The 27,898-nt window shown below is 40.2% G+C and overlaps 1 protein-coding gene across 1 annotated transcript; it reads left to right on the top strand.

The window, feature by feature from the left end:
* The first annotated feature begins 456 nt into the window (after nucleotides 1-456).
* Nucleotides 457-27,898, top strand: UBE2N (ubiquitin conjugating enzyme E2 N). The gene is made up of 4 exons (XM_080935762.1): nucleotides 457-642; nucleotides 25,974-26,220; nucleotides 26,419-26,559; nucleotides 27,162-27,898. Exons 1-4 carry the CDS (start codon nucleotides 613-615, stop codon nucleotides 27,200-27,202), a joined length of 459 nt encoding a protein of 152 aa, XP_080791888.1. The 5' UTR covers nucleotides 457-612; the 3' UTR covers nucleotides 27,203-27,898.

Genomic DNA, 27,898 nt, shown 5'->3' with positions numbered 1-27,898 from the left:
ATGAAATTTAAACATTTAGAATTCCTGTTTCGGGGCCTTGGCAACTAGCGAGATTCCCAGTTAGAAACTTTGGCATAGACTTCCGGTCTGCGCGCCACTTCGGAGGAGCGCGCGATCCGCCCGGTCCGCAGGGAACTGCTGCAGCGCCAGCCCGCCACGCGCACTGCGGGCACGTTGAATGAAGAAACGGAACGAATGAATGAATGGGCTGCGTCGGGGGCCGGGCCTTTGTTACGTTGCCCACCGACGCAGGCGTGGTCGCACGTTCACCGTTCGTGGACGCCCGACGCCCAGTCTACTGCGGCGGGCGAAGAAGCTCGGCGCCGCCTCGCGCCGCCTCCCCCAAAGTCCCTGCCCCGCCGCGGAGCGTCACTTCCGCCACCCCCGACTGGGGTTGGGGCGGGGAGCGCGGGGGAGGGGGCCACCAGGTCGGAGGGAAGGCCGCCCGAAGCCCGCGCCCTAGCAGGGACTACATTTCCCGAGGGGCCACGGCGGAGGCAGCGACGGCGGGCGCGGCGACGTTCCCCGGAAGTGGAGCCCGGGACTTCCACTCGTGCGTGAGGCGAGCGGAGCCGGAGACAAGAGCAGAGGCCGAACTCGGGATCTGACAAGATGGCCGGGCTGCCCCGCAGGATCATCAAGGTAACCGCCCAGGCGGGCTTCGGGCCTCTGGCTCTTCTCTCCTCCTCCAGCGCGCCAGGCCGCGGGGCTCTCTGCTTCCCTCCGCAGTTCCTGAGAAGCTCGAGGCATCGCGGAGAAGGGTCTGGCCTCGGCGGCGAGGAAGTCGGGCGCTGAGGAGGGGGCGCCGGGGAGACTTCCGGCCGCCTCTGAACGCCGGACACCCGGGACTCCCGGGCCGCGAGGCCACGGCCGGGGAGGCCTGGCGGCTGCCCGGTAGAGGGCGGGGCTGCGGACTTCGGGTCCTCCTTCGGGGCGCGGGACCGGTGCGGGCCTCGGCAGGTTCTGTTCACCCGCGGGCGGGAATCGCGGCGTGGCCTGGACTCGGGGCGCGAGCTGTGGACCGGGCCGGCCGCTCTGTCCCGGAGCTTCTCTTCCTCCGCAGGAACGCGGGGCTGCGGCAGTCCCGAGTACGGAATGAATGGACGGACACCGGGAGCCGGGCGGGGCCGCGGGCCGGGAGAGGCGGCTCCGGTAGGGCCGCGCGTCCTGCCCGCCGACCGCACATGTTCGTCCTGACTGCCCGCACCTAGCGAGGTCGGGGGCTTGCCGCCCGGTTGCCCTGGCTTCCGTGTTCGCTTCCCGGTATTTCAGCTGGCTATCACTGAAGTGATTTTATTACTCCGGTTGGCAAACTCTTTGGAGACTGTTTTCTGTTCAGAGTCATGGGCCTCAGTTATGGGGATAATCTGTGAAATAGTTTGCCTCGCAGCTTTTGTGCGCCTTATTTGAACGGCCCTGTGGTTCTTTAGGGATGCTGTATTTTGAAAAATACATATGTAACCACGGGGTGGGAGCCCTCGTATCTTGATTTCCTAAAGTCTTTACATAACACCACTGAGTCTTCAGTTTCCATAGGTGTTATAACCCAAGGAAACTAAATCTTAAATTTTTTTTGGCATTTGTGTTTTATGAAGGAAATCGGTTAAAATACCCACTGCTCAATATGCCAGTTAAGTGTCCAAATTGAAGCTTCACTTTGCTTGCTGTAATCCAGTGTACATATATTTATAGCATTATTCCACTCTTCCAAAGTTTTAGGGGAAATTTGTACTAGGTAAATGGAGGGCCTCTTTGAAGGGTGGGAGACGCAAATGTCTGTGAGGCTGGGGTGTCAGTGACAGAAAGGTGCTTAAATTAGAAAAACGACCTTTTATAGGATAAAAATTTTTAGGAAGGAAGAATACGTTTTTCTTGAGTACTAGAGCCTTAACACAATGTTTATTACAGTTAGGAAGCTCAGAATCTTTTCCAAGTAGGTTTTCATGCATTGGAAAGGTCCATAATAAATGCACAGAGTCACTAGTGATCATATTCACCAGGATTTCATTTGAAAAAGACGACTGCTTCTCACCACAGACCATCAATTTTTTTATTTATTGTTACTTTCGATATGCACTAAACAGCAGAGATTGATAATGAATACAGTTCTCTAAAAGCTTGGTAAATCGAACAGTTGATCTAGTTTTTTAGTTTTGCTTGATTCTGGAGATTGATATTCCACAATAATATGAAGGCCTTGAATGAGAAAATAAAATCTGTGGAATATATTGGTTATATGCTTACAGAAATGGTTTAAAGCAGGAAATTGAAGTGTTCCTACTTCAATTCATTTAGCACCCAATGCTTGCTTGCTTTTCCTTATTTAAAACAAGATAATGGTGAACCCATGCTGTAATATATAATAACTTTATAGTACGTTATTTATAGTACGGTATCAATTGATCTCAGTGCTTTTAGCTTTATGCCCCACCCCCCAATTACTAAGGCAGATTATGAGATTAGAGGTTTTTTTATATCCATTTTTTGTATTATCGGTAAATCTTTTTTCTAGTTTTAGGGATTCAGTTGAAAATGTATAAGGGCTTTTATATATGCTATGCAACACCTCAAGCAGAAAATATTTACATTAAAATTTATCTTGAACAGTAACTTTAGGGCTGGAGATGTAGAGGTTTAGCATACCTGAAGTCCTGCTAAGTTCCATCCTCAACACTGCACTTATATAAACTAGTTTATGTGTTATGGTGTTATTTTTTTTTTTTTTTTTTTTTTTTTTGAGACTTTCTCTGTAGCCCTTGCTGTGGTGGAGCTCTCTCCGTAGAACCTGTTGGCTTGGAACTCAGAAACTACCTGTCTTTGTCTCTCTGGGGTTAAAGGTTTGTGTCACCACACCTGTTTCAGTCATATAGTGACTAGAGACAGGTGGGTTTAGAAGTTAATCATCCTTGGCTGTTTAGGGGCTTGAGGCCAGCATAGGAATGTGGGACCTTGTTTCAAACAGATTGCTATTGTATAGGGAGGGGTTCTTGTGACTAGGACAGTGGGTAGGGATAGCTGAGGCACAGAGACGTACTTCTTTTAAGAGACAAGACCTCACTACATTGGCTTCAAACCCCAATTTCTCTGCATCTGCCTCTGATTTTTGAGATTAAAGGTGTATTCCACCATACCTAGCAGTATTATTTTTATCCTGCAAATACTAAGTAGTTTGAGTTAGGTGGTTTGGTTGGTTTAGGCAGTTATTAAAATGATGCTTTCTATCTCATGATCCTGGCCTGTTGCATTAGTCTATTTGTGAGCAGTAGGTAGTGTTACAATTTAAAGATATAGATCATGTTACTGTACTGCTAAAAACTAGTGACCCATCACATAATAAAATCTACATTTTGACAACCCCTACCCCAGCCCAAAGCCCTACACATTAGGAATCAGCTATTCTCTTAATATTTGAAGTTATTTTCCTATAGTTATGGTGTTGGCTTTGCTCTACCTTGGACAATGAATGGTTAACTTTTCCAGTCATGAGGCTTCGCTGGTATTTTGCTGTATTGCTCACTTTGCTATTGTATTGTGTTCTTTTTCTCACAAGTCTACCTCAATTTTAATTGTCTTGTTTCTGTGTCCCCATAATCCCCTCCTTTTCATTGTATAGCACTTAACACTGATTAAAGCTGTAATGTGGCTTTGGGTGATCTTGGCATCATTCATTAAGGCCAAGAGAATCTTTGATACATATATGATGGAAACTGAAATACTAATTGACATGAGATTTGTTTGGAAGAAATCTTACAGTAGCTGTGATTTTATATTATAATTTGGCATTGTTGCTGTGTTTGGTAGCATTCATTTGGACCAGCACTGTGTGGAAAAAAATATTTTTCTTCTTTCTTTGCACACAGGATTTTATGTAAACCAGGCTGACATCAAACTTCATTTGTAGCTGAGAATGACCTTGATCTTCCTGCCTCCAAGTGTGCCATTGTACCTAGAATTATGTGGTGCTAAGTGTTGAACCCAGGGCTTTTATGCTAGGCTAGGACTCTGCCAACTGCTCTGTTTCCAGCCATGAAACACCTTGTTTTCCTCCTCTAAGTTCATCAAACAACAACAAAGACTAAGACCAAACTGGTCAAAGGCTTAGGAGATATAGAGTGGATAAAGGTCACACATGTGCTCCTTAGCATTCCAGTTCTCCACTACAGACAACCAGTGTTTTATTGTGTGTCCTTTCAAAAAGACCACAGGACTTGTTCATGTGTGTTCTGCTGCTTCTCCTACTCATGCAAATACTTGCTATCCTCTCCACCCATCTGCTCAACAGTTTACCTTCAAGATGACTCACCTTTTATAGAACTGCCTTATAGGGTTTTAACTAATTGCTTATTGATAGCTTTTAACTTGTGAAGATTGTGTTATCCAACATTAACAGTGTTGATAGTTTTGTGTGTGTGTGTGTGTGTGTGTGTGTGTAATACTGAGTTTAAGGTATTACCCCCCACCCCCATCCCTTGCTGCTCTCCTTTAAGTTCTTGCTAAGTACCCGAGACCGTCTTCAAACTAAGACCTTGCTTCTGTCTCCTGAATGCTGGAATTACAGAGAATTGGAATTTTTCTTAGTTTGAAGCTAACGAAGGCCACTCGAAAGTATCCTTAAAGTAAGAGATTTCTTTTACCTTTTTTTAATCATAAAGAAGAACTGGTTTGGGAACAAGTACATTTAGGTTTTATGTTACATTGATATGATATTCTGATCTTAAATTTTTTAATTTTTAGCAGGATGTGCTGGTGCATATCTTTGAACCCAGTACTTAGGAGGCAAAGGCCTGAGGATCTCTTGAGTTTGAGGCCACTCTGGTTTATAGAGCAAGTTCCACAAGAGACAGGACTACACATACATTCCCCTCCCCCATTTTTTTTTTTTAAAGCATGCACTTGCTTGATTGCTTGTGCACATATGGGCTATGGCATACTTAGGGAGTTCAGAGAACTGTTTTGGGTAGTTGGTTCTCTTTCTGTGTGAATTCTGGGGTAGAGCTTAGGTTGCCAGGTTAATGGTTACTCACTGAGCTATCTCCAGTCCTATTTGATTGATTTGGTACTAGGGTGGTCTTGTACTTGACAGCTTGTGTTAGCTTCCAGTGTGGTAGGATCACAGGCATACCATCACATGCAAAGTGACACTTTCTTGTGTTTTTAAAATTAGTCATGGACAATAAAATGGTCTGATAAAATAGCTGATTTACTCAGGGAGTTAGTTGACAACTTGATTAAAATCTAGCAAGTTAGGGGGAGGGATGTAGCTCACCCAATAAATGCTTGTCTAGAGTGTAAAAATCCTGGGTTTGGTGGCCCATGGACTATAGTTTGAATACTTGGGAAGTAGTTACAGGAAAATCTGGAACTTCAAGGTTATCCTTTTCTATTGAGTTCCATCCAGCCTGGAATACATGAGACCATTTTAAAAACAATCAACCAGACAACCTACCAACCTAGCAAGCTAGTTTCTTGAGATTGGACAGTCATTCTTTTTACCAATTTTCCTTTCTAGTATGGTGAGGCTTTCTGCTTCTCTCCCCTTTATTTCTTTTTGAGTCAGGACTGTGCAAGATGATTTTTGCTTGTGTTCCTCCTGTTTCAGCCTCCTAAATGCTGAGATTATAGAAGTGTGCCTGCTCAGCCACATTCTTAGTTCTCTGCTCTGTTACTTTATAGTTTAGGCTTGCTCTGCACATTTTAAGCATAAGCTCCTGCTAAGCTATAGCCAGCCCCTAAAGTACTTTGAAATGTTACTTTAGCATCTAATTGCTCATATATCTTGCTTTTAAAAAGAAAATTGGCTGTTCGTATTTGCAAGGTCTCTTTTAATTTTCAATGCTATAATTTGTTACTCTGGTTAGTTTTAGACAAATCGATTTGTATTTTCAAAAAGTATTTACAGATTTAGGGATCATAGCTATTGTAGCTAAGAAAATAAACCACTAAGCTAGTAAGACTCTAAGGACACATATTCTTCCATAACGGATTTGCTTGCCTTTTTGTCTTCTACTCAGTGTGGAGAGAAAGTAATGACATATCTCATAAGTCCAGTAACTGATGTATAACACCTTAAGTTTTAGGGTTGTTGAAAATCATTACTGTTTAGATGCTGTGTTCAGAGAGTTGGCATTAAGAATATAGCCAGAAATAGTAACATGTCACTGCAATCTTCTCTCAGGAGGCTGAAGCAGGAGGATAGTGAGTTTGAGTGTCATCTGGACTACATAAGGGATATATGAGAAGGTGGCTCAAAAAAAGAAAATAAGACTTTAGCTGGGTGGTAGTGGCACATGACTTTAATCCCAGTTCTTATGAGGCCAGTCTGGTCTACAGATACAGCCAGGGCTACACAGAAAAGCCCGGTCTCAAAAACAAAACAAAATGAAACAGACTCTTGATAAAAACAACTTAAAGAGAAAGGATTTTTTATTTTTTTAAAGATTTATTATATTTATATGAGTACACTGTAGCTGTTTTCAGACATACCAGAAGAGGGCATCAGATTCTATTGTAGATGGTTGTGAGCCACCATGTGGTTGCTGGGAATTGAACTCAGGATCTCTAGAAGAGTACTCTTAATCACTGAGCCATCACTCCAGCCCCAGGATTTTTTATTTTGAGAGTATTTTATTTGTATGAGCATTTTGCCTGCATGTATGTCTGTGTACCAAGTGCATGCCTGGTGTTCAGAGAAGCTGAAAGAGGGCATCACATCCTCTGGATCTGGAGTTAGAAGCATTGTGAGCTGTAGTGTGGATGCCTGGAATTGAACTCAGGTCCTTTGAAAGAGTAGCCAGTACTTTCAACCACTGAAACATTTCTGAGCAGAAGAAAGGGTTTATTTTGGCTCACAGTTAATGAATACAGTCCATCCTGGTGAGGAAGTTCTAAAGGCAGTTTGAGGCAGCTGATAAGGTTGTAGCTACACAGGAAGCTGAGAACAGTGAATGTCCACGTTCAGTTAACATCCTTCTTTTTTCCTGTGGCCCAGAAACCAAGCCCAGGAAAGGAATGGTGTTGCTATCCTTTAGGATAGGTCTTCCCACCTTAGTTAAATCAAGGTAATGCCTTATGGGTGTGCCTAAATTGTAACCTAATCCAAATAATCCTTCATAAGTATACCTAGAGGTTTGTCTTCTAGGTGATACCAGATACTGTCATAGTGGTCATCAATATCTAATTGTCATGCTCAGGCTGTCCTGAAACTTAGTATGTGGCTGGCTTTGGACTCTGCAGCCCTCTAGTCTAGGCCTCTCAGATAAAGGTATCATAGGCATATAAAGCACCATGCCAAGCTTTGTGGCAATGATTGTTTAAATAAGGTTGGTCATACAGGTTTTTTTATTCTCTATAATAATAATATCTTACAACGAGTTAGGCACTGTTCTAACTAAGCATGTTGCATGCATTAATTCCAGCAGCAACCTTGTTAGTGTATCATCCCTTTTTTATAGATCAACCATCTGCACAAGGGACCCATTCATTTGTGGAGCAATGATTTGAACCCAAGTGGTTTGGTTCCCTGGGCTAAGTACTCACGTGCATTTTTATATCTTGTGGACTAATGGATTGAAAATGTGTTCAAATTGCAGGATCTAGGTTCTTTAGAGAGAGTGGGAGAGTGTTTTGCTTGTGTTGTCTGTATGTGTACTACATTTTTTTCTTGGTGTCTGGAAGCCAGAAGAGGATGCTAGATTTCATGGGACTAGAGTTAAAGGCAGCTAGAAGTTGCCATGTAGATACTGAGAATCAAACCTGGGTGGGTCCTCTGCAAGAACAGCAGGTGCTCATAACAGGCCTTTTTTGTTTGTGTTTTGTTTTGTTTTGTTTTTTTAATCAGAACTTTGTTTTTATCAAAACTGTTTAACTACAGGCTTTTACCTAATATAGTGTTGAAGTTTTTTGTGGGTTTAGTCAAGTTCCCTGAATTCAGAGAAGTTTGTGGTTCTTTAAGAATGAACTCTGTACCCTGGTGATAGCTAGCTGCCAAGTGCTAGTCTCCAGATTCACTTCCGTGTTTTCTGTTTCCACTTCCATTTATCTCCACTGTCTGGTAGGGATTTCTCTCCAAACTCCAACCAGGACATTTCCTTTAGAAGTCTCCCCATGGGCTGGAGAGATGGTTCAGCAGTTAAGAGCACTGACTGCTCTCCCAGAGGTCCTGAGTTCAATTCCCAGCAACCACATGGTGGCTCACAACCATCTGTAATGGGATCACATGCCCTCTTCTGGTGTGTCTGAAGACAGCAACAGTGTACCCACATACATGAAATAAACAAATCTTAAAAAAGAAAGAAAGAAAGAAAAAGAAAGAAAGAAAGAAAGAAAAGGACTAAGAAGCAGTCACTACCACTAACCACTAGCTGTTTCTTGTATTCCCTTTGTCTCCTGCCCTCCCTTACCCTATGAGGTCTTGTTGTGTGGCCAGCATTCTCAAACAAGCAGTCCCCACCTCAGCACTCCTGAATGCTAGGATGTGGTGTAATACTATATGATACCATATTTAGCTGATTCTTACCAGGAAGAGATATTCGAGATGTTATCACATCACAGTGAAACCATTTTAATGTTAACTTTAACTTTAAACAGAACTAAAAGTAGATTTAGACTTTTTTTTTTTTTCACCCAGTGTTCTCAACTGAGAGAAGGTATTTGTATCTGACTGGCTCCCTTTTGGAGAGAATAAGAAAACCTACCTTCCTCATATAGCTTTCTTTTGCCTGCAAATAATATTCTTGGTGTTGGCTTAGGGAAAAAATACTTTATTTTTTGCAGTTGGAAACTGGTTTACAACAGTAAGACTTAACATTTCTTAATAATGTTGGCTGTAAAAGCTATACTTATTAATGAGCTCTCCCCCAATAAAGGCTTATTTATGTTTTGTTGTTTTTGTTTTGTTGTGATGGAATTGCAGCTAGGACCTTGTGTATGTATTCTGTTGTTGAATTATCTATCACCACCTCACTCATCCCTTTTATTTTTTAATTTTTGAGACAAGGTCTGAAGTAAAATTGCCCAGACTAGCCTTGAATTTGAGCTTTTCCTCCTTCAACATCCTGCTCCACCAGGTCGAGCTGGTTGTTATTTTGATTTTTAAGATTGGATCTCATGTATTCCAGACTAGCCTAGAACTTGCTGTGGAGGATGACCTTAAATTTGTAATCATCCTGCTTCTTTCCTTTTAGAAGTTTGTCAATATATTACTAAAGATCCTGTTATTGTACCAAGCGTTAAACACTAAAAAAAGTAGTAATAGAAAATGAATAAGTCTTTCTCCCTTTTTTGCTAGTCCAGTCTCTACTGTGTAGGTAAAATGTCTTCTCACTGAATATTGAAAGAAAAACTAAGTTATTCATTTGTTTAATTTTAATATATAATTTATATAACAAAAATTAGCACTTTCAAAATTTGAAATTCAGTGTTTTTTGATACATTCAGAGCCATGTTACCAACACCACCAATTCCAAAGAAATATTTTCATAACATGTGAAAGAATCCTCTACATACATGCATTGCTGTAGGACTGGGCATCTTTGTAGCTCAGTTGCTAAAGGGCTTGCCTAACCTGTACAAGGCCATGGACTCAGCAGTACCCCATAACCTGGGTGTGAGGGTGTGTACACATACTCATCACTGAGGAATTAGAGACAGAGGACCTTGACTCTGTAGTGAGTTATAGGCTTATGGCTGCCTGACCAAAAACACAGAACAAACTGTGTTTTATGCTTATATCATTTCATTATTTTTGTCTCCACTTAAAAGTCTTTTACATTTCATCCAACTTTGTTTTTATACAGAAATATTTGTTTCTGGCCAGCTCTCTGAAGTGTGTATGAACACTGCTGGTGATTCTTTTATCAGCTTCACCAGTATTACTTAGTGGTATAAGATCCATTGACCTTCCTCCAGATTGGTTTCTTTGTGGGGGCTTTTGTCCTCTTCTGGACTTAAAAACAAACAAACAAACAAACCTATAATCTGTGAATTGTCAACCTTTTCACCCTGAAACATCTAAAAACATGATCTTGAGGAGTCTAGGGGTCTCTATTGTGGGTAGAATTGGGTTCCAACTTCATCTGCTATGTAAAACCTCATAGGCTGATGAGATGGCTCAATGAGTAAAAATGCTTGCAGCCAAGCCTGATGACCTGAGTTCACTTCTGGGACCATCATTGTAAAGAGAGAACAGACTTGTGCAAGTTTAAGTTTTCTTCTTACCTACACATCCATGTGCAGTATACACATGCATACTAGAAAATAAATGAGTCTTCCCTTTCATCTAAGTTCATTGACAGTTCCTTTCTATGCTTCCTTTGCTATGCAATTTCTATGTTTATTGATTACAGTGATACATTTTCCTGCTCCTGAGTTAAATCATGGTTGGGTGTCTAGTGAGGAATGATGATTAACTTGGTTCTCTCAATATTGGATAAATTCCAAATTGGATGAATATTGGGTGATAATCAATAGGAAAAGAATCCTTGAACAAGTTTTCTGTTTCCTTTGACCATTTCTTTGTTTAGAGTTTAGCAGTTATAGAAGGATAACTGAGAGCTGTTGACTTCATAGCCAACAGTTTGTTTTTTTTTTCCCACCAGTGGACGGTTTTTTAAGGCAGAAAAGAGGCTGACATGGCCTTGCCTATAGATAGTAATAAGATATTCTTGTGATGTTTTAGTACTTGGCTTGGCTTCAGTTCTGCAGATTTGTAGGTTGTTGATTAAGCTTAGGACTGCACATGCTAGTATAACTTTAAGTAATCACTTCATATTAGATAGAAATGAATCTAATGTGATCTAAAGTCCTACCATTGTAGATGTTTTTGTGTACATTTCTGTAAGATGATTTTGGAGCTGGTTCTGGGGATTAAATAGTTTATGTGAAGATACAAATTAGTGTCAAAGATTAATCCCCACCTTATATACATATCTAGCTAAATCTATCTAGCTTTCTCGTATTGTTTTATTTCTTGTTTTTATTTATTTATTTATTTGGTTTTGAGACAAGATCTTACAATGGCTGCCCTGGAACTCAAAAAACTCCTGTCTCTGTGTCCTGAGCACTAGGATTAAAGGTATGAACCACCACGCCCAACCTTATCTAAACTTTTAAATATGTGTCAAGTGTGTATGAGAATGTGCTCATGAATTTAGCTCTCTGTGGAGCCCAGAGGTGTTGGATCCCCTTGAAGCTGGAACAGCCACCAGTACCTTAAAATTGTCTGAAATCCCAGAGCTCTGAGGTTTAGCTGTTTACCAAGTAGTTTAGCCAGGATCTTGAGGATTCATTTTGTGGTTTTAGGGTACATGCTGTTAATATAAGTTCAGTCCTTTCAACAGAGGAATCCACTTACTCCAAACATTGTTTAAGTCTAGAGTTTGTACTGAAGATTTAAGGAGTTGAGGTCAACTACAGTGCAGAAACTGACCATAAGCCACCCACTGACTCTTAGTGCGTTTTCTTCCTGCTTTCCTCTTGGGCTGCTCCATTGCTCAAGTCTGAACAGGATACATGTTCAAACAATGGGGCTGGCCATGTCCCCAGATTAAACATGTCCTCTTACCAAATTAAGACTCACTTCCTTTTCCAGTAAGCTCAGCATGTTTATAATATTTTTAAGTTAACTTTATTATGTTATGTATCTATTTTAATTTATAATGTGTAAGGTTTTTTGTTTTTCAGGGTTTTTTGTTTTGGTTTGTTTGTTTGTTTGTTTGTTTGTTTAAACCAGGGTAGCCCAGATTCTTTTCAGACTTAACATTCTTGCCTCCACTTCTCAGGTTTTTGAGAGGGAAATGCCACCATACCTAGCTACTATTTGAGTGGTTTTTGTTTGAGACAGGGTCTCAATTAGCCCATATCATGCTTGAATTGGAGGCTGAAAGGCTGGCTTTCAAACTCCTGTCTTAAACTTCCAAGTGCTATGTGCCACCAGCCCCAGGTGAATGCTAAGAAATGTATACAGTTGTGAAAACATACCCCTTCACTGAAGCCTAATACTTAGAATTGTACTGTTTCAAAGTACATTAAATGTTAGCATTGCTTTTTTTCTTTTAATTAATTCTACATGTTGTCAATTGCAATGGAAATGAGGTCATTTTCAAAACAGGATTACTTTAAAGGTTTCTTCTGTTTTTTACTTGATTTTATTTTGCTTTGTAGAAAGTGTTTATATTAGATACATATTTTATATGTATATTAATATTAGTGTTAGATACAAAGCTCAACAGAAAAGTAACTCATTTGAAAGATATCTTCTGTTTTAGGACATTAGTCACCCTAACACCCTGTAGAATGCTTGCAACAATGTATGTTCGTTTATAGTTATATAAACCAGTTATCCTAGAGGGAGATTTTTTTTAAATTATTTTTTAAACTGGTAACATGAGTTAACGTTTATATTTTTAATTGTTTACATGTATCTTATTTAGTTTAGTGGCAGACACCTTTCATCCATCGAACAATCTTACTAGCTCCTGTTTATTTTTAATTATTATGTGTATGTGAATGCAGGCATGAGTGCAATGGCATGAAGTCAGGATAACCTTTGGGCATTGGTGCTTTTTGTCCTCTGAGTTTTAGGGATCTAGCAGTGCTTTTTACCTGCTGAGCCATCTCACTGCCCCTCCCCATTTATCTTTTTAAAAAAATATACTGTTAAATTATTTCAGGGAATATTTTTAGGTTATCCACATGAAGTGATTGAATTTGACTTGATAGTTAATTGTGTAGTGTACCCTGTGTACTTGTGGGAGTCATTTCTCGCTACCTTGTGGGTGGGTCTTAGGAGTCGAATTCAGGTTGGTAGGCTTAGGGAGCAGTGCTTTGCTTTTTACCAGTTAAACCATTTCACTTGCTCCACCCTTACCTCTTTATATGAGTCAGATTTCACTTAGTTGCTCTGGCTGGCTTCCTTTACACCCTCCTCCTGTCTTAGCTTCCTGGATAGTTGGAATAGAGCAGATAGCACCATGTTCCAAGTTTTGTTTCTCAAGCTGTTTAATTTCAAATTCTGTTACTTAATGTTTGTTTATATCTTATGGGTATGAGTGTTTTCGATGCATGTGTATGCACCACGTGAAGGTGGGATCCTTTGGGGTTAGAAGAGAGGGTATCAGGATCCCCTAGGAACTAGAATTAAAGACAGTTGTGATCTGCCATGTTAATACTGGGAACCATACCTGGGTCCTCTACAAGAGAACCTGAATCATCTCTTCAGTCCTTCAAATTCTTTTAAAAAAAAAAAAATTAAAACCAAACTAAACAACAAAAACTTTGAGGAAGAAAACAGGCACTAGCAGTGATCAAGTATCATTCTTTAGGAGCTGTCAGTCTGGTTTTTAAGATATAGATCTGGACCTGGTTAATCAGCTAGGCTGGCTGATAGAGAGCCCTGGAACCTGCATGTCTTTGTCTCCATGGTACTGGGATTATAAATGCACGGCTGGCTTTGCCTAATGTATTAAATCCAGGCCATTTTACTGCTGGAACACTCTTCCAGTCCTTAACAGTCCTATTGAGGCCATGTTTATTATTGACATCAGCCTAAGTTTGAGACCAGCTATGACTACATAGTAAAACAGCATTAAAAAACAAAAGAGGGTGGAGGAAGGAAAAAGCAAAATTGGGGAAGGGGAAAAGGGATGGAAGATGGACAGATTATCAAAGCAGTTTGGAAGAGAGAGCAACAGAACCTGGTGACTCTGGCTTTGGTCCTTGTAAGTGTATAACCTGTAGCCACACTATAAAAGGTAGAAGGCTGTTAAATAGAAATGTAAATGGTTTGTGAACGCCAGAACAGTCTGTCCCATTATCATTTCCAACCCCCACCCTAATCCCCATACACATTTTCTACCATTTATAGCTACTCTCTGGTTTCCTAAGTCCTTAGACATAAATTTTTGGGAGTTCTCATCTATTCTCTTTCCATTTCCTCGTGGAGGTACTCATTTCTTCCACCAATGTAATAAGTGAGACTCAAACATGGGTACTTTGGGTTCATGCTTTTGTGGAGACAGCATAAGGTAGTTAATTGTGTCTTCTACAGAAGGTATATTCTGAAGTATAGTGGTACTCAGTAATACTTATGGATTCTTTAAACTAGCATTAGACTTTCCAAATGATGAAAATGTTGGCATTTGGGCTTAGATTTATCTTCTAATACTTAAAGCAAATTGCTGATTCTTTTAGAGAATGTGATGTGTGGTTATGTATAGTAGAAGCACAAAACCTGGGGCCAGATTGTTTTGGCTTGGCTTTTGCCTCTGTCAAAATAGTAGCTTGAGTACCCTCAATTTACCTTTTTGGGCGTGTGTGTGTGTGTGTGTGTGTGTGTGTGTGTGTGTGAGAGAGAGAGAGAGAGAGAGAGAGAGAGAGAGAGAGAGCATGAGGGAGAGAGAGAGAACAGATATTTGCATACTGTTAACTCTAGGATGGTTAAAGTGAAAGAACAGAGCCTAGCATGATGCTGAATTATATAGTGTAGATTCTTACTGTTAACTGATTTTACAAAGATTCTACTTCACTATAAAATACCTTACCATATGTATCCTACTGAGTCGAATTTTTGAGTCAATTACATAGGATACATAACACTAAGTTTAACTCTAAACCAAACATTTGAAAGCCAGTGATACTTACCAGCAGTGGTTAGGAAAGTGGGAATGTCATGTAAGAATCAATACGTAAAATTGTTTTTTATGAGTTAAAAAATAAAAAAAGTCAACTCTGGAACTAGCAAAATGACATGGTAGATAAAGTAGTCTGTTCCAAGTTTGATAACCTGAGCATAATCCCAAGGACCAACATAGTAGGTGAGAACTGATTCCTGTTCTACTTCCTATACCCCCCCCCCACACACACACTCTTAAGGGTTTCTCTGTGTAGCCTAGACTGTCCTGCAACTCCTATAGACTAGGCTGCCCTTGAACTTAGATCTGTCTGCCTTTCCTCATGAACTCTGGGATCAAAGTCATTTGAGCTACCATGCCAGGACACATTACCTCTTTAGTGTGGCATATGGTTTTGCCTCTTTGCTTTGGATTTTATTGCATGTGTCTGTCTCCGTGTCTGTTGGGAGATGGCACATGTGGATATCAGGGGAAAGTTTGTAGAAAAAGTTGGTTTTCTCCTTTCGTTATGAGTCCTGGAAATGAGACTCAAGAATAGATCATCGGATACAACAAATGAATTTACTCCTTCAGCTCTCATTGGCCCGTATGTCTTAATTCTTTTCTGGAACTAAATTATGCTGTTGGCATAAATGAATTGACTGCAGATTTAGACCAACATTACACCAGGAAATTTTATCTCTTACCAAAAAATTGAGCTGCTTTACTTCCCTTTCTTCTGTATGTTGCTAGACGCACAGATGTTAGGGGTATCTGTAGGCACTGCATTGTGTTGTGGTGGCTGCAGTTGAGATCTGAATTCAACTGAAAGAAACACTGTGTTTGCTAGGTGGCAAGACATAGGCTCTTGAAACCCCAACAGTACAGAGACAGTTATTGTTGAGTTGTCCCTGCTCTTATAAAAGTGTGATCACTAGCTTCTAGGGCATGGAGAGTTGTTTGCAGTGCAATTTGTGAAGAATGATGCAGCCAGATTGAGGAATGAAGCCAATAGTGCCACTGTCAGTAACAAGTGCAACTGTACAGTTTTAGTTTTTTTTCTTTTTTCTAATTTTTTTTTTGTTTTGGTTTTGGTTGTTTGACATATGGTTTCTCTGTATAACAGCCCTGGCTGTCTTGGAGGAACTTGCTATGAGACCAGTCTTATAAAAGTAGGCCTGCCTCTGCCTCCCAAGTGTTGGGCCTAAATTCACCATCATGCTTACCCTTAGTTTTAGGGCTTTTGTCTGTATAAGAATAACATTCTTGAATGTGACGGGTTGTGATTTTGGTTACTAGTATAACTAATCTCACATTTTATAAATAAGTTAAAACTAAAAACTTGGAACTTGGGTATAATGATACATGCCTGTAATCTAGTAATTCACTCCACTGAAGCAGGGTCAAGATTTAGAGGTCAGCCTGGGCTATAAACAATTATGCCTTCCCTCTAAAACAGCAACCACAAACACCAAAACTAGATTTCATTGGTAACAAATTTCTTGTTTAGAGAATGTACCTGGGACACAATTTATATATAGGATTATTCCTAAAGACTATCAAACAGTACTTAGAAGCCTCAGAAATACTACAAAAGGGGAGCTTCAGTAACAATAAGTCTTAACTTATTTTAATAATATAATAAAATGCTTAGTAAGTTTAGTGCCAGCGTTTTGGTGTTCAGAGCAGGCCTCAATTTTAAATATATCTTACAATTTTTTTCTCTCTCATAAAGTCTAATATTCCAGGCTACATAGCTGATTTTCATCTCTGTAGTATGAATTTAGTACTATCTTAAAACGATTTTAAACTATATAGGTCTTTGATAAGAGATTATAATTGACTTAATTTGTTTTTCCCTTCCCCACATAGAACCATAGGGGCTCACCCCATTCCCAGTCTGATAACTTCCTATCCTGCTCTGGTTTCTATTGCTGTGATGAGCACCATGACCAAAAAGTAACTTGAGGAGGAAAGGGCTTAGGGCTTGTCTTATGTGTTACAGTCTGTCAGGAGAGGCCAAGGCAGGAACTGAAGCAGAGACCTTGGAAGAACACTGCTTACTGGGTTGCTTCCCATCCCTTGCTCAGCTTGCTTTCTCATACAACCCAGGACCACCTGCTTGGGGTGGTATTTAATCTCTCCCCCAAAGTGAGCTGGATTTTCACACCAGTAATTAATCAAGAAAATGCCCCCACAAGCTTACCCTTAGGCAATCTGATGAGGGCATTTTCTCAGTTGAGGTTCCTCTTCTCAGATAATTCATTCCTGTCAAGTTGACTAGCCAGCATGTCCCCCTTTCACTTCTCTAATTTTAGAGACTATATGGTTACCAAGCAACCAAGGCAGCTTTAGGTAATTTGAGCAGGAACAGCATCTATTAGGCATCTCAATCATTCGGAGAGTCAGAGAGCTAGCTAGTAAGAGGGTTTAGAATTGGGCAGCGATGATATCACTGCATTGATGTATTCAGTATGCTCTACATTGTGTGTACTCTTGATTCTTGTGTCCAGTACAGGATGCTGCTATTAGAACTCTTCCACTGTTGGTTGTCTTGGTGTTAACTGTGGATATTCTTTCCAGAGTGGGCTCCTGGCTATTTGAATTCTGGCACATAGGTGTTTTGTTTTGTTTTGGTCTTTGTTTTAGACATGATTTTACATATCCTGGGTTACAAACCAATGTGTAGCTGAATTTTTTTTTAAATTCCTGATCCTTTTGCTTCTGACACCCAAGTATTTGATATTACAGGAGAATGCCTGTATCAAAAATTGAGGAATTAATATTTCAACTTCTATCAAGGTGGCAAAGCAATTCATAAAAGTTTGAGGGTGGAGTGTGTGTTACTGCCAAACAAGGGTATTTTCTTGTGAAGTGGCCAAAGGAATGATGGATGGAACTGCGGATATCTACAAGTCTCATTTTGCTAATACTTTACCATACAGTCTTTTACTGTGGCCATCATTTTGTTACCTCACTTTTCCATATTTTTCTACAGCCACAGCTCCAACATAATACTAAGGAGGAATAAGGAAAGGAAATATGTGTATGAACAAAATATGAATGTTCTGGGGGATTGTTTTTTAACTAAAGTTCAACTTAGTGCAGATCAGTTTTGCTAATGTGTTACATGGGATGTTAAATTTAACGTACAGAAATAACATTTAACAAGCAGCTCCCGTAGTTGTCATTGATGATGAAGTCAGACCTGTTTCTTCCCCTACCTTAAGTTACAACTATTCTAGGATATAAAATATGCAAGCTAAATATATGTAGCTGGGCTGGAAAGATTGCTCAGTGGTTAAAGCACTGGCTACTCTTCCAGAGGTCCTGAGTTCAATTCCCAGCAACCATATCGAGGTTCACAACCATCTGTAATGGGATCCAGTGCTTTCTCCTGGTGTGTCAGAAGAAAGTAACAATGTACTCAAACTAAATCTTAAATAAATAAATAAATAAATAAATAAATAAAGCCACCAATCACAGATGGAGCATGGGCAGGACCTACTCCACTGCAGCTTGGTTTTTCGTGCAGATCCCTCAACAACCGGAACGGGCTGCCCCTGAATCTGTTGTCTGTGTGTGGATCCCATTCCCCTAACTGGGCCACTTTGTCTGCCCTCACTGGGAGAGGATGACCCTAGTCCTGTAGAGAGAGACTTCATGTGCTGGGAGATAGGGGTGGGGTTCATACCTGAGAGGACTTCCCCTTTTCAGAGGAGAAGGGGGTGGGAGAATATGAGAGGGGGTCTGATTGGGATGTTAAGTAAATAAATAAGTAAATAAATAAGTCATTTTTAAAAGTCAGCTTGTCACATTTATTAGTGTTTTAGAAGCTTGGTCTACAGGAGTCACAGTGACTCCTGTAGTGTTACTCAGATCCTTTTTTTAAAGATGTATTTTTTATTTATTATATATTAAGTACACTGTAGCTGTCTTCAGACACACTAGAAGAGGGCATCTGATCTCATTATCTGAGGGTTGTGAGCCACCATGTGGTTGCTGGGAATTGAACTCAGAACCTCTGGAAGAGCAGTCAGTGCTCTTAACCGCTGAGCCATCTCTCCAGCCCCTCAGATCCTTTTATGAGCAGTGGAAACTCCTCATAACAAGCACTGGATACTCAGTAGCAGAAGTGAAGCAGTTGTGACTACAAGTGTGGATGCCTTGATTGAAAGCAGAGAACGTTTATGACCCTGAACACAAGTCTCCTTCCTTTTCTTGTCTTTTTTATCTTATGAGTGTTTTTTTTTTTTTTTTTGTACCACAGTTATAGTTGTTAGCTACCATGTGGTAGGTTGGGAATTGAACCTGGGTCCTCTAAGAACAAGCAGCTGGTGGTGTGCTCTTAGCTGCTGAACCACATCTCTCCAGACCCAAGGATTACCTTCTTTGTCTTTTGCCACTTTCTCAACAAATACACCTGCATTGATTTAACATCATCTCATTGGCTAAAAAACATTTCAGAAATGTTATCTGGGCAAACGGTGCACATGTTTAATCTCATCAGTACTTGGAAGGCAGAGGCAGGTGGCTCTCTGAGTTTGAGGCCAGCCTGGTCTACAATTCCAGGAAAGCAGGGCTACACAGACACCTTGTCTCAAACAACAACAAAGTGTTTCAGGTGCATGACCTTGTGTTGTCTGCCTGCAGGTTAGGCAAGCTTGGTAATCAATTTTTACTCTAAATGTTGAGGTTTGGTGGGAATATCAGGTATTAGCAGGCCGGGTTCTGTTCATCTGTAGCTGGGTCTAAGTTTCTGTTTTGAAAAAGCAAAAACAAAACAACTGTATTGTATTTTGTTTTTTAAACTTTCATTCAGGCTTCTGAGATACCGGCATTGGTAAAATTATTCCTGAGACACAGACTTTATGAAAAATAGAAAGATAGAATGCAAATTTTTGAGGTCTTTTTTGTTTGTTTTTTTGAGACAAGATTTCTCTTCGTGGCACGGGTTGTACTAGAACTCACTCTAGACCAGGCTGGTCCCAAGAAATTCTACTGTTTCTGTTTCTTTAGCACTGGGATTAAAGGCATGTGCCGCCTACCATCTAGCTACAGTCTTGTTTTAATGTTTTGAGTTTATATAAAAATAAGTTGAGCTGGGTGTGGTAGTGCATACCTTTACTCTCAGCACTGGGAAGGCAGAAGCCAGTCCAGTCTTTACATAATAATAAGTTCTAGGGCTACATGTGACTCTATTTCCAAAAAAAATGGGTGGGGGTGTTAAGTGTTTTTGTTACCTCACTCATCCAGTTAGGAACTAGAGAAAATGAAAATGAAGTCTAGCTGCCTTGAATTTAATTTCAGAGCTGGATATATTTGAAGGATAATTTTACCATCAGAAGTTTTGTGAGTGTTTTATGAACGAGTAGGGGATGCATCTTTAACTATGGTGTTAATATTTGGAAGTCTTTCGGAAAACAAAAAGATAGAGGTTTAAAGTACTTATTTGCCATAAAGCTTAATATATCTTTAGAAATCAATCAGCAAGAGCCCTAATCTGATCATAGCTTGTTATAACTTCTTGTAAGACCGTGATGCTCAAATTCTGAAATAAACTGACAGCGCTATCTCTGGGAGTAGTAGTATATTTTCATTTGGGTGCTGAGGAGACAATCTCATGTCTTCACGATTATACAGCAATACATTTACACTCAGCCTCCAAACTGAGCAGAAATTAACCTACCTTCCTTAGAGAAGGGAGGGAAGGAAGATGGGGAGAGAAATGTGTTTTACATTCCACTATCTGTAATCAGAGCACGATAGTTTACACCTGTAATCTCAAATGCTGAAAGGAAGGAGGATTGCCATGAATCTAAAGTCAGTGTGGTTACCATGTTGCTATTTTGAAATTATAATAGATAATTCTAGGTCAGTATGATTAATATAGCAGATTTCAACCAAAGAGTCTTTTCCTGTCTTTCATTTGTGTTAATGAAACTACCTTCTCAGTAAAATGGAGGAAAAGTGACATTATTGCTTAAATTTACTTCTTTCATAAACTGTTGATTATAAAGGTCTAAAAATAAGCACCCCCTTCTTTTAAAGCTTTATTCCGTATACAGTGTTCTGCATATATGTTTACAGACTAAAAGAGGGCACCGGATCTTGCCACAGATGGTTATGAGCCACCATGTGGTTGCTGGGACTTGAACTCAGGACCTCTGGAAGAGCAGTCAGTACTCTCAACCGCTGAGCCATCTCTCCAGTCCCCAAATAGCATCCCCTCTTAACTCCTGTGTTCTTCATTGCTCCAGAAGACCAGTTGGACCTTTATAGTTCACTGTCAATTAATTGCTTGTCTGTACCATAGAGATTAAGAAACCAGGTGTGGACTAGAGCCCAATCAATGCCTGTATTCAGTCTTGGCTCTGCTGTTTCCTAGTTTGGTTCTTTTCTAACTGGTTACTTTTTGTTCCTCATTTATGAAATGGGTATGAGGATTAATTCATGTAGAACATTGACTTGGCATGGATCATTGTATCCATTCTTATCTGGGAATAGTGTGTGTCCTTATCCTTAGGGAGTTTACAGATGTGAGTAAACTATAACAGTGGGTGTGTTTAGGTATGCTTATTTGAGGCAGAAAACTTGAGATCGTAGACAAGGAAATTAAGAGATATTAAGATTTTTTTTCTTGTCAGTATCTGAGTTAGCCTTAAATGCTAATTACTCTCTCTGCTCCCCATCCTTCCTTCCTCTCCCCCCACTCAGGCTGGCCTCACTTTTTAAACAACCTTCTTGCCTGAGCTTTCCCCAAATGCTGGAACTGCAGGCAGAAGACACCACGTCTGCCTTTAAATGTGTTTTGGACTAGACGTTTCCATTTTTGCACTTACTGCCATTTGCTCGCTGGGTTTCTTGTCATTAGACAGCTTAGGGCAAGTACGCCAAAAACCATTGTGCCAGCTTGGGTGATGATAAAGAGCAGGAAAGTGGAAATCCAGGAGAGGTTTTCCTTCTGTTTGTAGACCCGAGGAACAACCTGACAATCATGCATATATACTTAGCCTTTCAAAGCTTTTGTTCCTTGAACATCACAGAAGTATCGATTTCTAACTGGCCCCTTTGGAACTTTTCTTTGGAGACAAGGTCTCTATCCCAGGCCAGCCCTTCAGCTCACTTTGTAGCTAAGGATGACCTTGAATACACGTTCTCTTGTCTCTACCTTCTGGTGTGTGTGGTGTTCAGGATTGAGCTCAGAGCTCCTTACACACCAAGCAGAGTGTCTACCAACTGAGCCTCATCTTCACCCTCCATATAAGGCTTTTGCAGTACATTAAAAATCTCAGATTTAGTCCTTGGTAACATGTCTTAGAAAATACCTTCTCCCCTCCTTTGAATATGCCACCCAAAATTCCAGAGGGTAGAGAGGGGGAGTGTGTTTTGAGAACCATTATTTTCTTTTGATTTTTGGATAAGCATAGTCAAAAGGTTCCTATGGGCCAGTGACCTGTCTGGGATTGTAGGAGGCAAAGAAGGAAGCAGCACACAGAGACATGAGGCTAGCTTAGTCTGCTTGACTGCTTGCATTAGTTTCCTCAAACTCTTAAAAAGTTGCATTTGAAGTCCAGATCAGAATGGGCCCCTTTTAAGGACATTTACATTGGTGCCAGCTTTAGCTTAGAAAAGTGACCATATAGTAAATTTAAAGAGAAGGAAAACAAAGACTTCACCTGTTGGAGTGAAATAAAAAACTTTTTAGAAGAGTATTTTATGTTTCTGTCTCATCTGTTGATATCTTGTGTCCACTAGAGGGTGGTGTTTACTGGAAGAATTAAAATGTTTTTTTTTTTTTTTTTTTTTTTTTTGATTAGCCAATATTTCATCCTGTAGTTAATTGCCTTGCTTTTTTCTGTTTTCTAAAACCCAACTTGTCATTTACAGACAATGTTTTGATTGCAGCAGCCAGAAACTCTGACCTAAAGGGACTGGTAGAGAGCCTTCATGACCTATACCAGTTAGTGATGCCATATCTTCCTTTATTACAGATTATTTTTGAGTGGGAAACACTGGTAGTTTCAAGTTGCTCTACCAAAATTTACCTATGTGTCTGAAGCTCATTTGTTCTTAATGACCTGTCTATAATAAACTTACCTTATGTTTTACTTTGTAGGTGCTAGCATCTAGTGGCTATAGAACAGTTGAAATATGGCTAGCTTGTTTTGAATTGTTTGAATTGTTGCATGTGCATAGTGTAGATTAAAACCTGGATTTGTGAAGACTTAATGTGAAAAAAGATTAAAATACTCTGTTAGTATGAAATACAAAGAGTGGACTTGCTTAGAAACAGTTAACCTTGTGTTTGGTAGTAGGGAGAAAATATTTCCTTCTATTGTAGGTATGGAGTTCAGACACTGGTGTCAGGTGTTCTTACAGTGTATGCTAAACTTGGAAAATAAAGTGTTTCATTGGATAAAATTATCTTTTGTGTCAAATTTGAGATTTGAGAGGGATGTTTTATACATTTTATGATCACAATTCCAGTGACATTTTATGATCAGTAAGGTCACATTGGTACTTTGTACTTTTTGGTTTTTGAGATGGGGTCTTGTACTGTAGCTGGCCTGGGACTCAGTATTGTGGCCCAGGCCGGCCTTGCACGTAAAGCTGTCTTCTGGCCTTAGCCACCCAGCTGCCAGGACTACAGGTGCACACCACACACCTACTAATGCATTCTTTGGGAAGAGTGCCTGACTAAGAGTAGGTAAATGGATAGCAAGAGTGTGAATGTGGAACTTGACAACAAACAGTGATTTTTGAGCTATTTTAGGATCTGATCTTGGAGGTACTTGGGTACCTTGTTAGAGTTTTAAATAGCTGCTACTACGTATAATCTGGGAGTGGTGCTTGCTTGGACCCTTTTCTCCCTTTTCAGCCTTCTTTTTCATGGAAACTTGGGATAAAACAAAGTTGAGAAAAGGCTGAAATTGAAGAAAATTTGCCATCTAGGGTTTTTTTTTTTAAACTTCTCCTTCTCTGCTGATCTTTAACATATTTTTCCCCTTTAAAATAAAGGCTAGGGTCCCTTTTTGTTTTTTCCTGGGGGAAAAGGACAAGTCTTTGTCTTTGAAATAGAAATAATGTCTAGTAGGTTGAGGAAATGTAAGATCAAATGGGCTCAAACAAAAGTCTGGGTGTGGGGATAGATGAAGGTGAATTGGAAAGATAGGCAGAGTACAAGAATCCATTGCAAGGCTTTGACTTTTAAATAAATGTAAAAGTTGGTTCCAGGAAGTATAAGGTAGCAGGTAGAGGTTGGAAGCCAGGGATATGGCTAGGTTATTTATTTAGTCTGCCAGTTAGAGCTTGAGGAGGCTTGACCAAAGGGGTAGGAGTGGTGAGACACAGTATTATTGTCCTTGCTGGGGAATCAACCTAGGGGCTTGCCTCTGACCTTTACTCCAGTAAGCCTTGGTGGTTCTTCAAGCAGGTAAGAAAAAAATCAGGCTACATATATATATATATCGGAGAAGATGGATTACTGATGGGTTGACTTGTGGAAAATTTGGCCCCAGGGTGGGGTAAAGGTCAGAAAGATAAGTTTAGATTAGATTAAACTGGGCTGTTGTATGTTAGTCTGTTTTCTTCCATTGTCCTAAAATGTTGAAGCTGGGTGTTCAGAAAGAAGAGGCTGAAAGTGCAAGATGAGGCAGCTCAATCCTTTTGCTTCTGATGTATCATGCATGGCATGGCATGGCAGAAGACCCGAAGGGAAAAATGGTCATGTGCAGAAGATGACAAGCCTTTAGAGTGGCCTCATTTTATAGCCGTCTGTCAGGAGAGCGAGCTTTGTTAGTCCAGGTCTTGTTCTCTCTTATTAGGAAAAATAAAAGAAAATGTGTATGACTATAGGAAAGGACTGATTCTGGAGAGCTGTTGGAGTGTTGTTCTTGAGAAGGTGCGGAGAGATCTGTGCTCAAGGGGGAAAAGCCTTACTTTAGCAAAGTGCTCTGGTAGTTCAGAGTTAACAGGTAAGAAGCACATGGGTACAGAGGTAGGAGGTACATGTACAGATGTCATTGTGGAAACTTAAAGGATGTTTGCCTTCTTATGAAATAGGAAGCAGGGCTTCAGGAGAGGTGTAGAAAACAGGATGTAGTATAATTATTGCAGAGTATTAAAGGCCCTTCAGAGATTGTCAGTTTTACAGTCTTACCAGCATGTGCCAGCACACACTGCCTTCTTTTTCTCCATTTCTATGTCTTGTGCCCCACTTAAGTACCCTACAGGTATTCTGAGTCTTCCTCCTCCAAAGACAGGGTCTTAGCTATGTAGCTTTGGCTGTCTCTGAACTCAAGAGATGTGCTTGCATGTGTCTAATTGCTGGGATCCAAGGGTGTGTGTGCTGTTGCTGCCTTACCCAGTTTCCTAAACTTTTCTTCAGTACCTCTGTGGTACCGATCTGTGTCCATGGTTGGAAAACCTATGGCAGTGTTATGTTTATTGAACAAGAATTTTGTCATTCTTGCCTGTTTTGTGTATTGCTACTTACAAAACTTTCCCACTGTATTAAGCATTACAAGTCATCTAGAGATGGTTTGAAATATACAGGAAAATCTTTGTAGTTTAAATACAAATACTGTACTTTTATGTAAGAGACTTGGGCATCCAGAAATTTTGGTATTGATATTATTGCCCTAGACTACAAAAAAATGATCAAATTTTTAAGAAGAGTTTAATGGCTTGTTTTTTGTTGTGTTTTTTAAGATTTATTTTCCACTGTAGCTGTCTTTATACACATCAGAAGAGGGCATCAGATCCCATTACAGGTGGTTGTGAGCCATTGTGTGGTTGCTGGGAACTAAACTCAGGACCTCTGGAAGAGCAGTGAGTTCCCTTAATCACTGAGCCATCTCTTCAGTACAGTATCTTTCTTTTTAATAGAATTTAGAACAGGTTGCTTTACCTGTAAGCAACCCTGATGTCATTTTTGTAAGTGAACACAAAATTGGTTTTATTAATTTAATCTAGAATGTGATAATCTGCAGTTATATTCAGTTGGTTGTTATTACGTGTCTGGTGTTTGTTCTTTGGAAACAGGGTTTTTCTATATAACCCTGGCTGCCTGGCTGTCCTAGAACTCACTGTAGACCAGACTGGCCTCAAACTCACAAGAGATCCACCTGCCTTTTCTGGGATTAAAGGTGTATACCATCATGCCCAGCATAAAGCCTTTTATTCCTTTATTGTTTTGGGTGTATGATGGCATGATGCAGAGGTTAAAGAAATTCTTTTTTTAAATTTTACTTTTTATGTGAAAATTATGTCACTGGGAGAATTTCAAAAGGTGAACTTATTTTTAATTTTGGTGTCCAGTGAGATGACATTTGTTTTACAGGTATTCTTGTTTTTCTGTTGTAGGAAACCCAGCGTTTGCTGGCAGAACCAGTTCCTGGCATTAAAGCAGAACCAGATGAGAGCAACGCCCGTTATTTTCATGTGGTCATTGCTGGCCCCCAGGATTCCCCCTTTGAGGGAGGGACTTTTAAACTTGAACTATTCCTTCCAGAAGAATACCCAATGGCAGCACCTAAAGTACGTTTCATGACCAAAATTTATCATCCTAATGTAGACAAGTTGGGAAGAATATGTTTAGATATTTTGAAAGGTAAGTGTTGTTTGTCACCCTGTGCTTTTATTAACAAGTCCTTTCTGTCCTAAGCATTTCACATCTAGAATGTAAACATTGTAATCTCACCTATGCTAACAGCACCAGAATGTGGGGGGGAGGGGGGGGAAGCACAGCAGTTCTGGGCCTGTTGTTCGTGCTTTACTTTATCCTATACTGGGCCTGTTACCTTCATAGATAAGTGGTCCCCAGCACTGCAGATCCGGACAGTTCTGCTATCCATCCAGGCTTTGTTAAGTGCTCCTAATCCAGATGATCCATTAGCAAATGATGTAGCCGAGCAGTGGAAGAGCAACGAAGCCCAAGCCATAGAAACAGGTACTTCCTATCTATTCTCTTCCCTGCTTCTGCTTTTCACGATGGGTCTCTAATCATTTGATATTTTGTTTATGACCTCAAATTATTTAAAAATAATCTATAAAAGGAGATTGTGCCGTGTTTAACCACGTGTATGTAACAATAATGAGTATCTACTGTACTGGCAGTATGTGAAGATAGTAGAAAACTTGGCACCTGTTCTTTTTATGGTCCACTTAGAGAGTATGGAATCAGCAAACTTCCTCCTGCTACAAAAAAATTAGTGAGGGAACATAATCACCTATTGAGAAAGAAAAGAACTTTTCCCATTTGTTGAATTTTATGATGTGTTTATCTAGTCTGGGTTTATGATAACTTTAGCTAGTCCAGTCTATATATATAGTAAGAACCTTAGGAAAAAAAAAAACAAACAAAACCCCTTCTAATTAAATTGTACTGTTTGGTAGGAAGGCATTCAGAAAACTGACCCAACCCAGTTTATAGGGGATGGTAGGAATTTAGGAGGGTGAATATATAGCATGACATTTTCACAGGTTGTATTTGTTTGCTGTTTATGGTGTTAGGAAAGAGACTAACAGCTGCATATTTGTTTTTGTCCACAGCGAGAGCATGGACTAGGCTATACGCCATGAACAATATTTAAGTCGATCAGATCATCAAGTGTGCACCACTTCTCCTGTTCTGCCAAGACTTCTTCCCTTTTTTGTTTGCATTTAATGGACACAGTCTTAGAAACATTACAGAATAAAAGCCCAGGCATCTTCATCTTTGGTGATTACATGCACATTAGCAAATCTGTCTTGTCCTGATTCACTGTCGTAAAGCATGAGCAGAGGCTAGAGGTGTCATCTGGGCTGCTGAGAGATGCTGAGAAGCAGGACTCCTGTGCTGACTCCTTTCCCATCATGGTTTAAGTACAAGGCACTGTGAATGAAGGTAGTTGTCAGGGTTAGCTGCCAGGGGTTTGGTTTTTATTTTATTTTTTAGGGGGAAAGTAGTTTTATTTTAATTTTATGACCTTCTTTCCCCTCCCCGCCCCCCTTAAGGGATCTAATTGCAGTGGTTAAATGCAGCTAACCAGTTTTTTAGAATATGCTCTCTAGCCAAGTCTAACTTTAGACGCTGTAGATGGACAAGCTTGATTGTCTGAACCAAAATGGGAACATGAAATAAACATCACAGCCCTCACTAATAACATTGTGACTTTGCTGTCAAGTGTAGATTCTCCATCCCCCACCCCACCCCCAAAAGACGAAGAAAAGCTTGTGACCATTTTGTATGGCTTGTCTGGAAACTTCTGTAAATCTTATGTTTTAGTAAAATATTTTTTGTTATTCTA

Source organism: Micromys minutus (genome assembly GCF_963924665.1).
Source record: "Micromys minutus genome assembly, chromosome: 22".
NCBI lineage: Eukaryota > Metazoa > Chordata > Mammalia > Rodentia > Muridae > Micromys > Micromys minutus.
The sequence above is the reverse complement of the archived record's forward strand: the minus strand, read 5'-3'. Positions and strand labels throughout refer to the sequence as shown.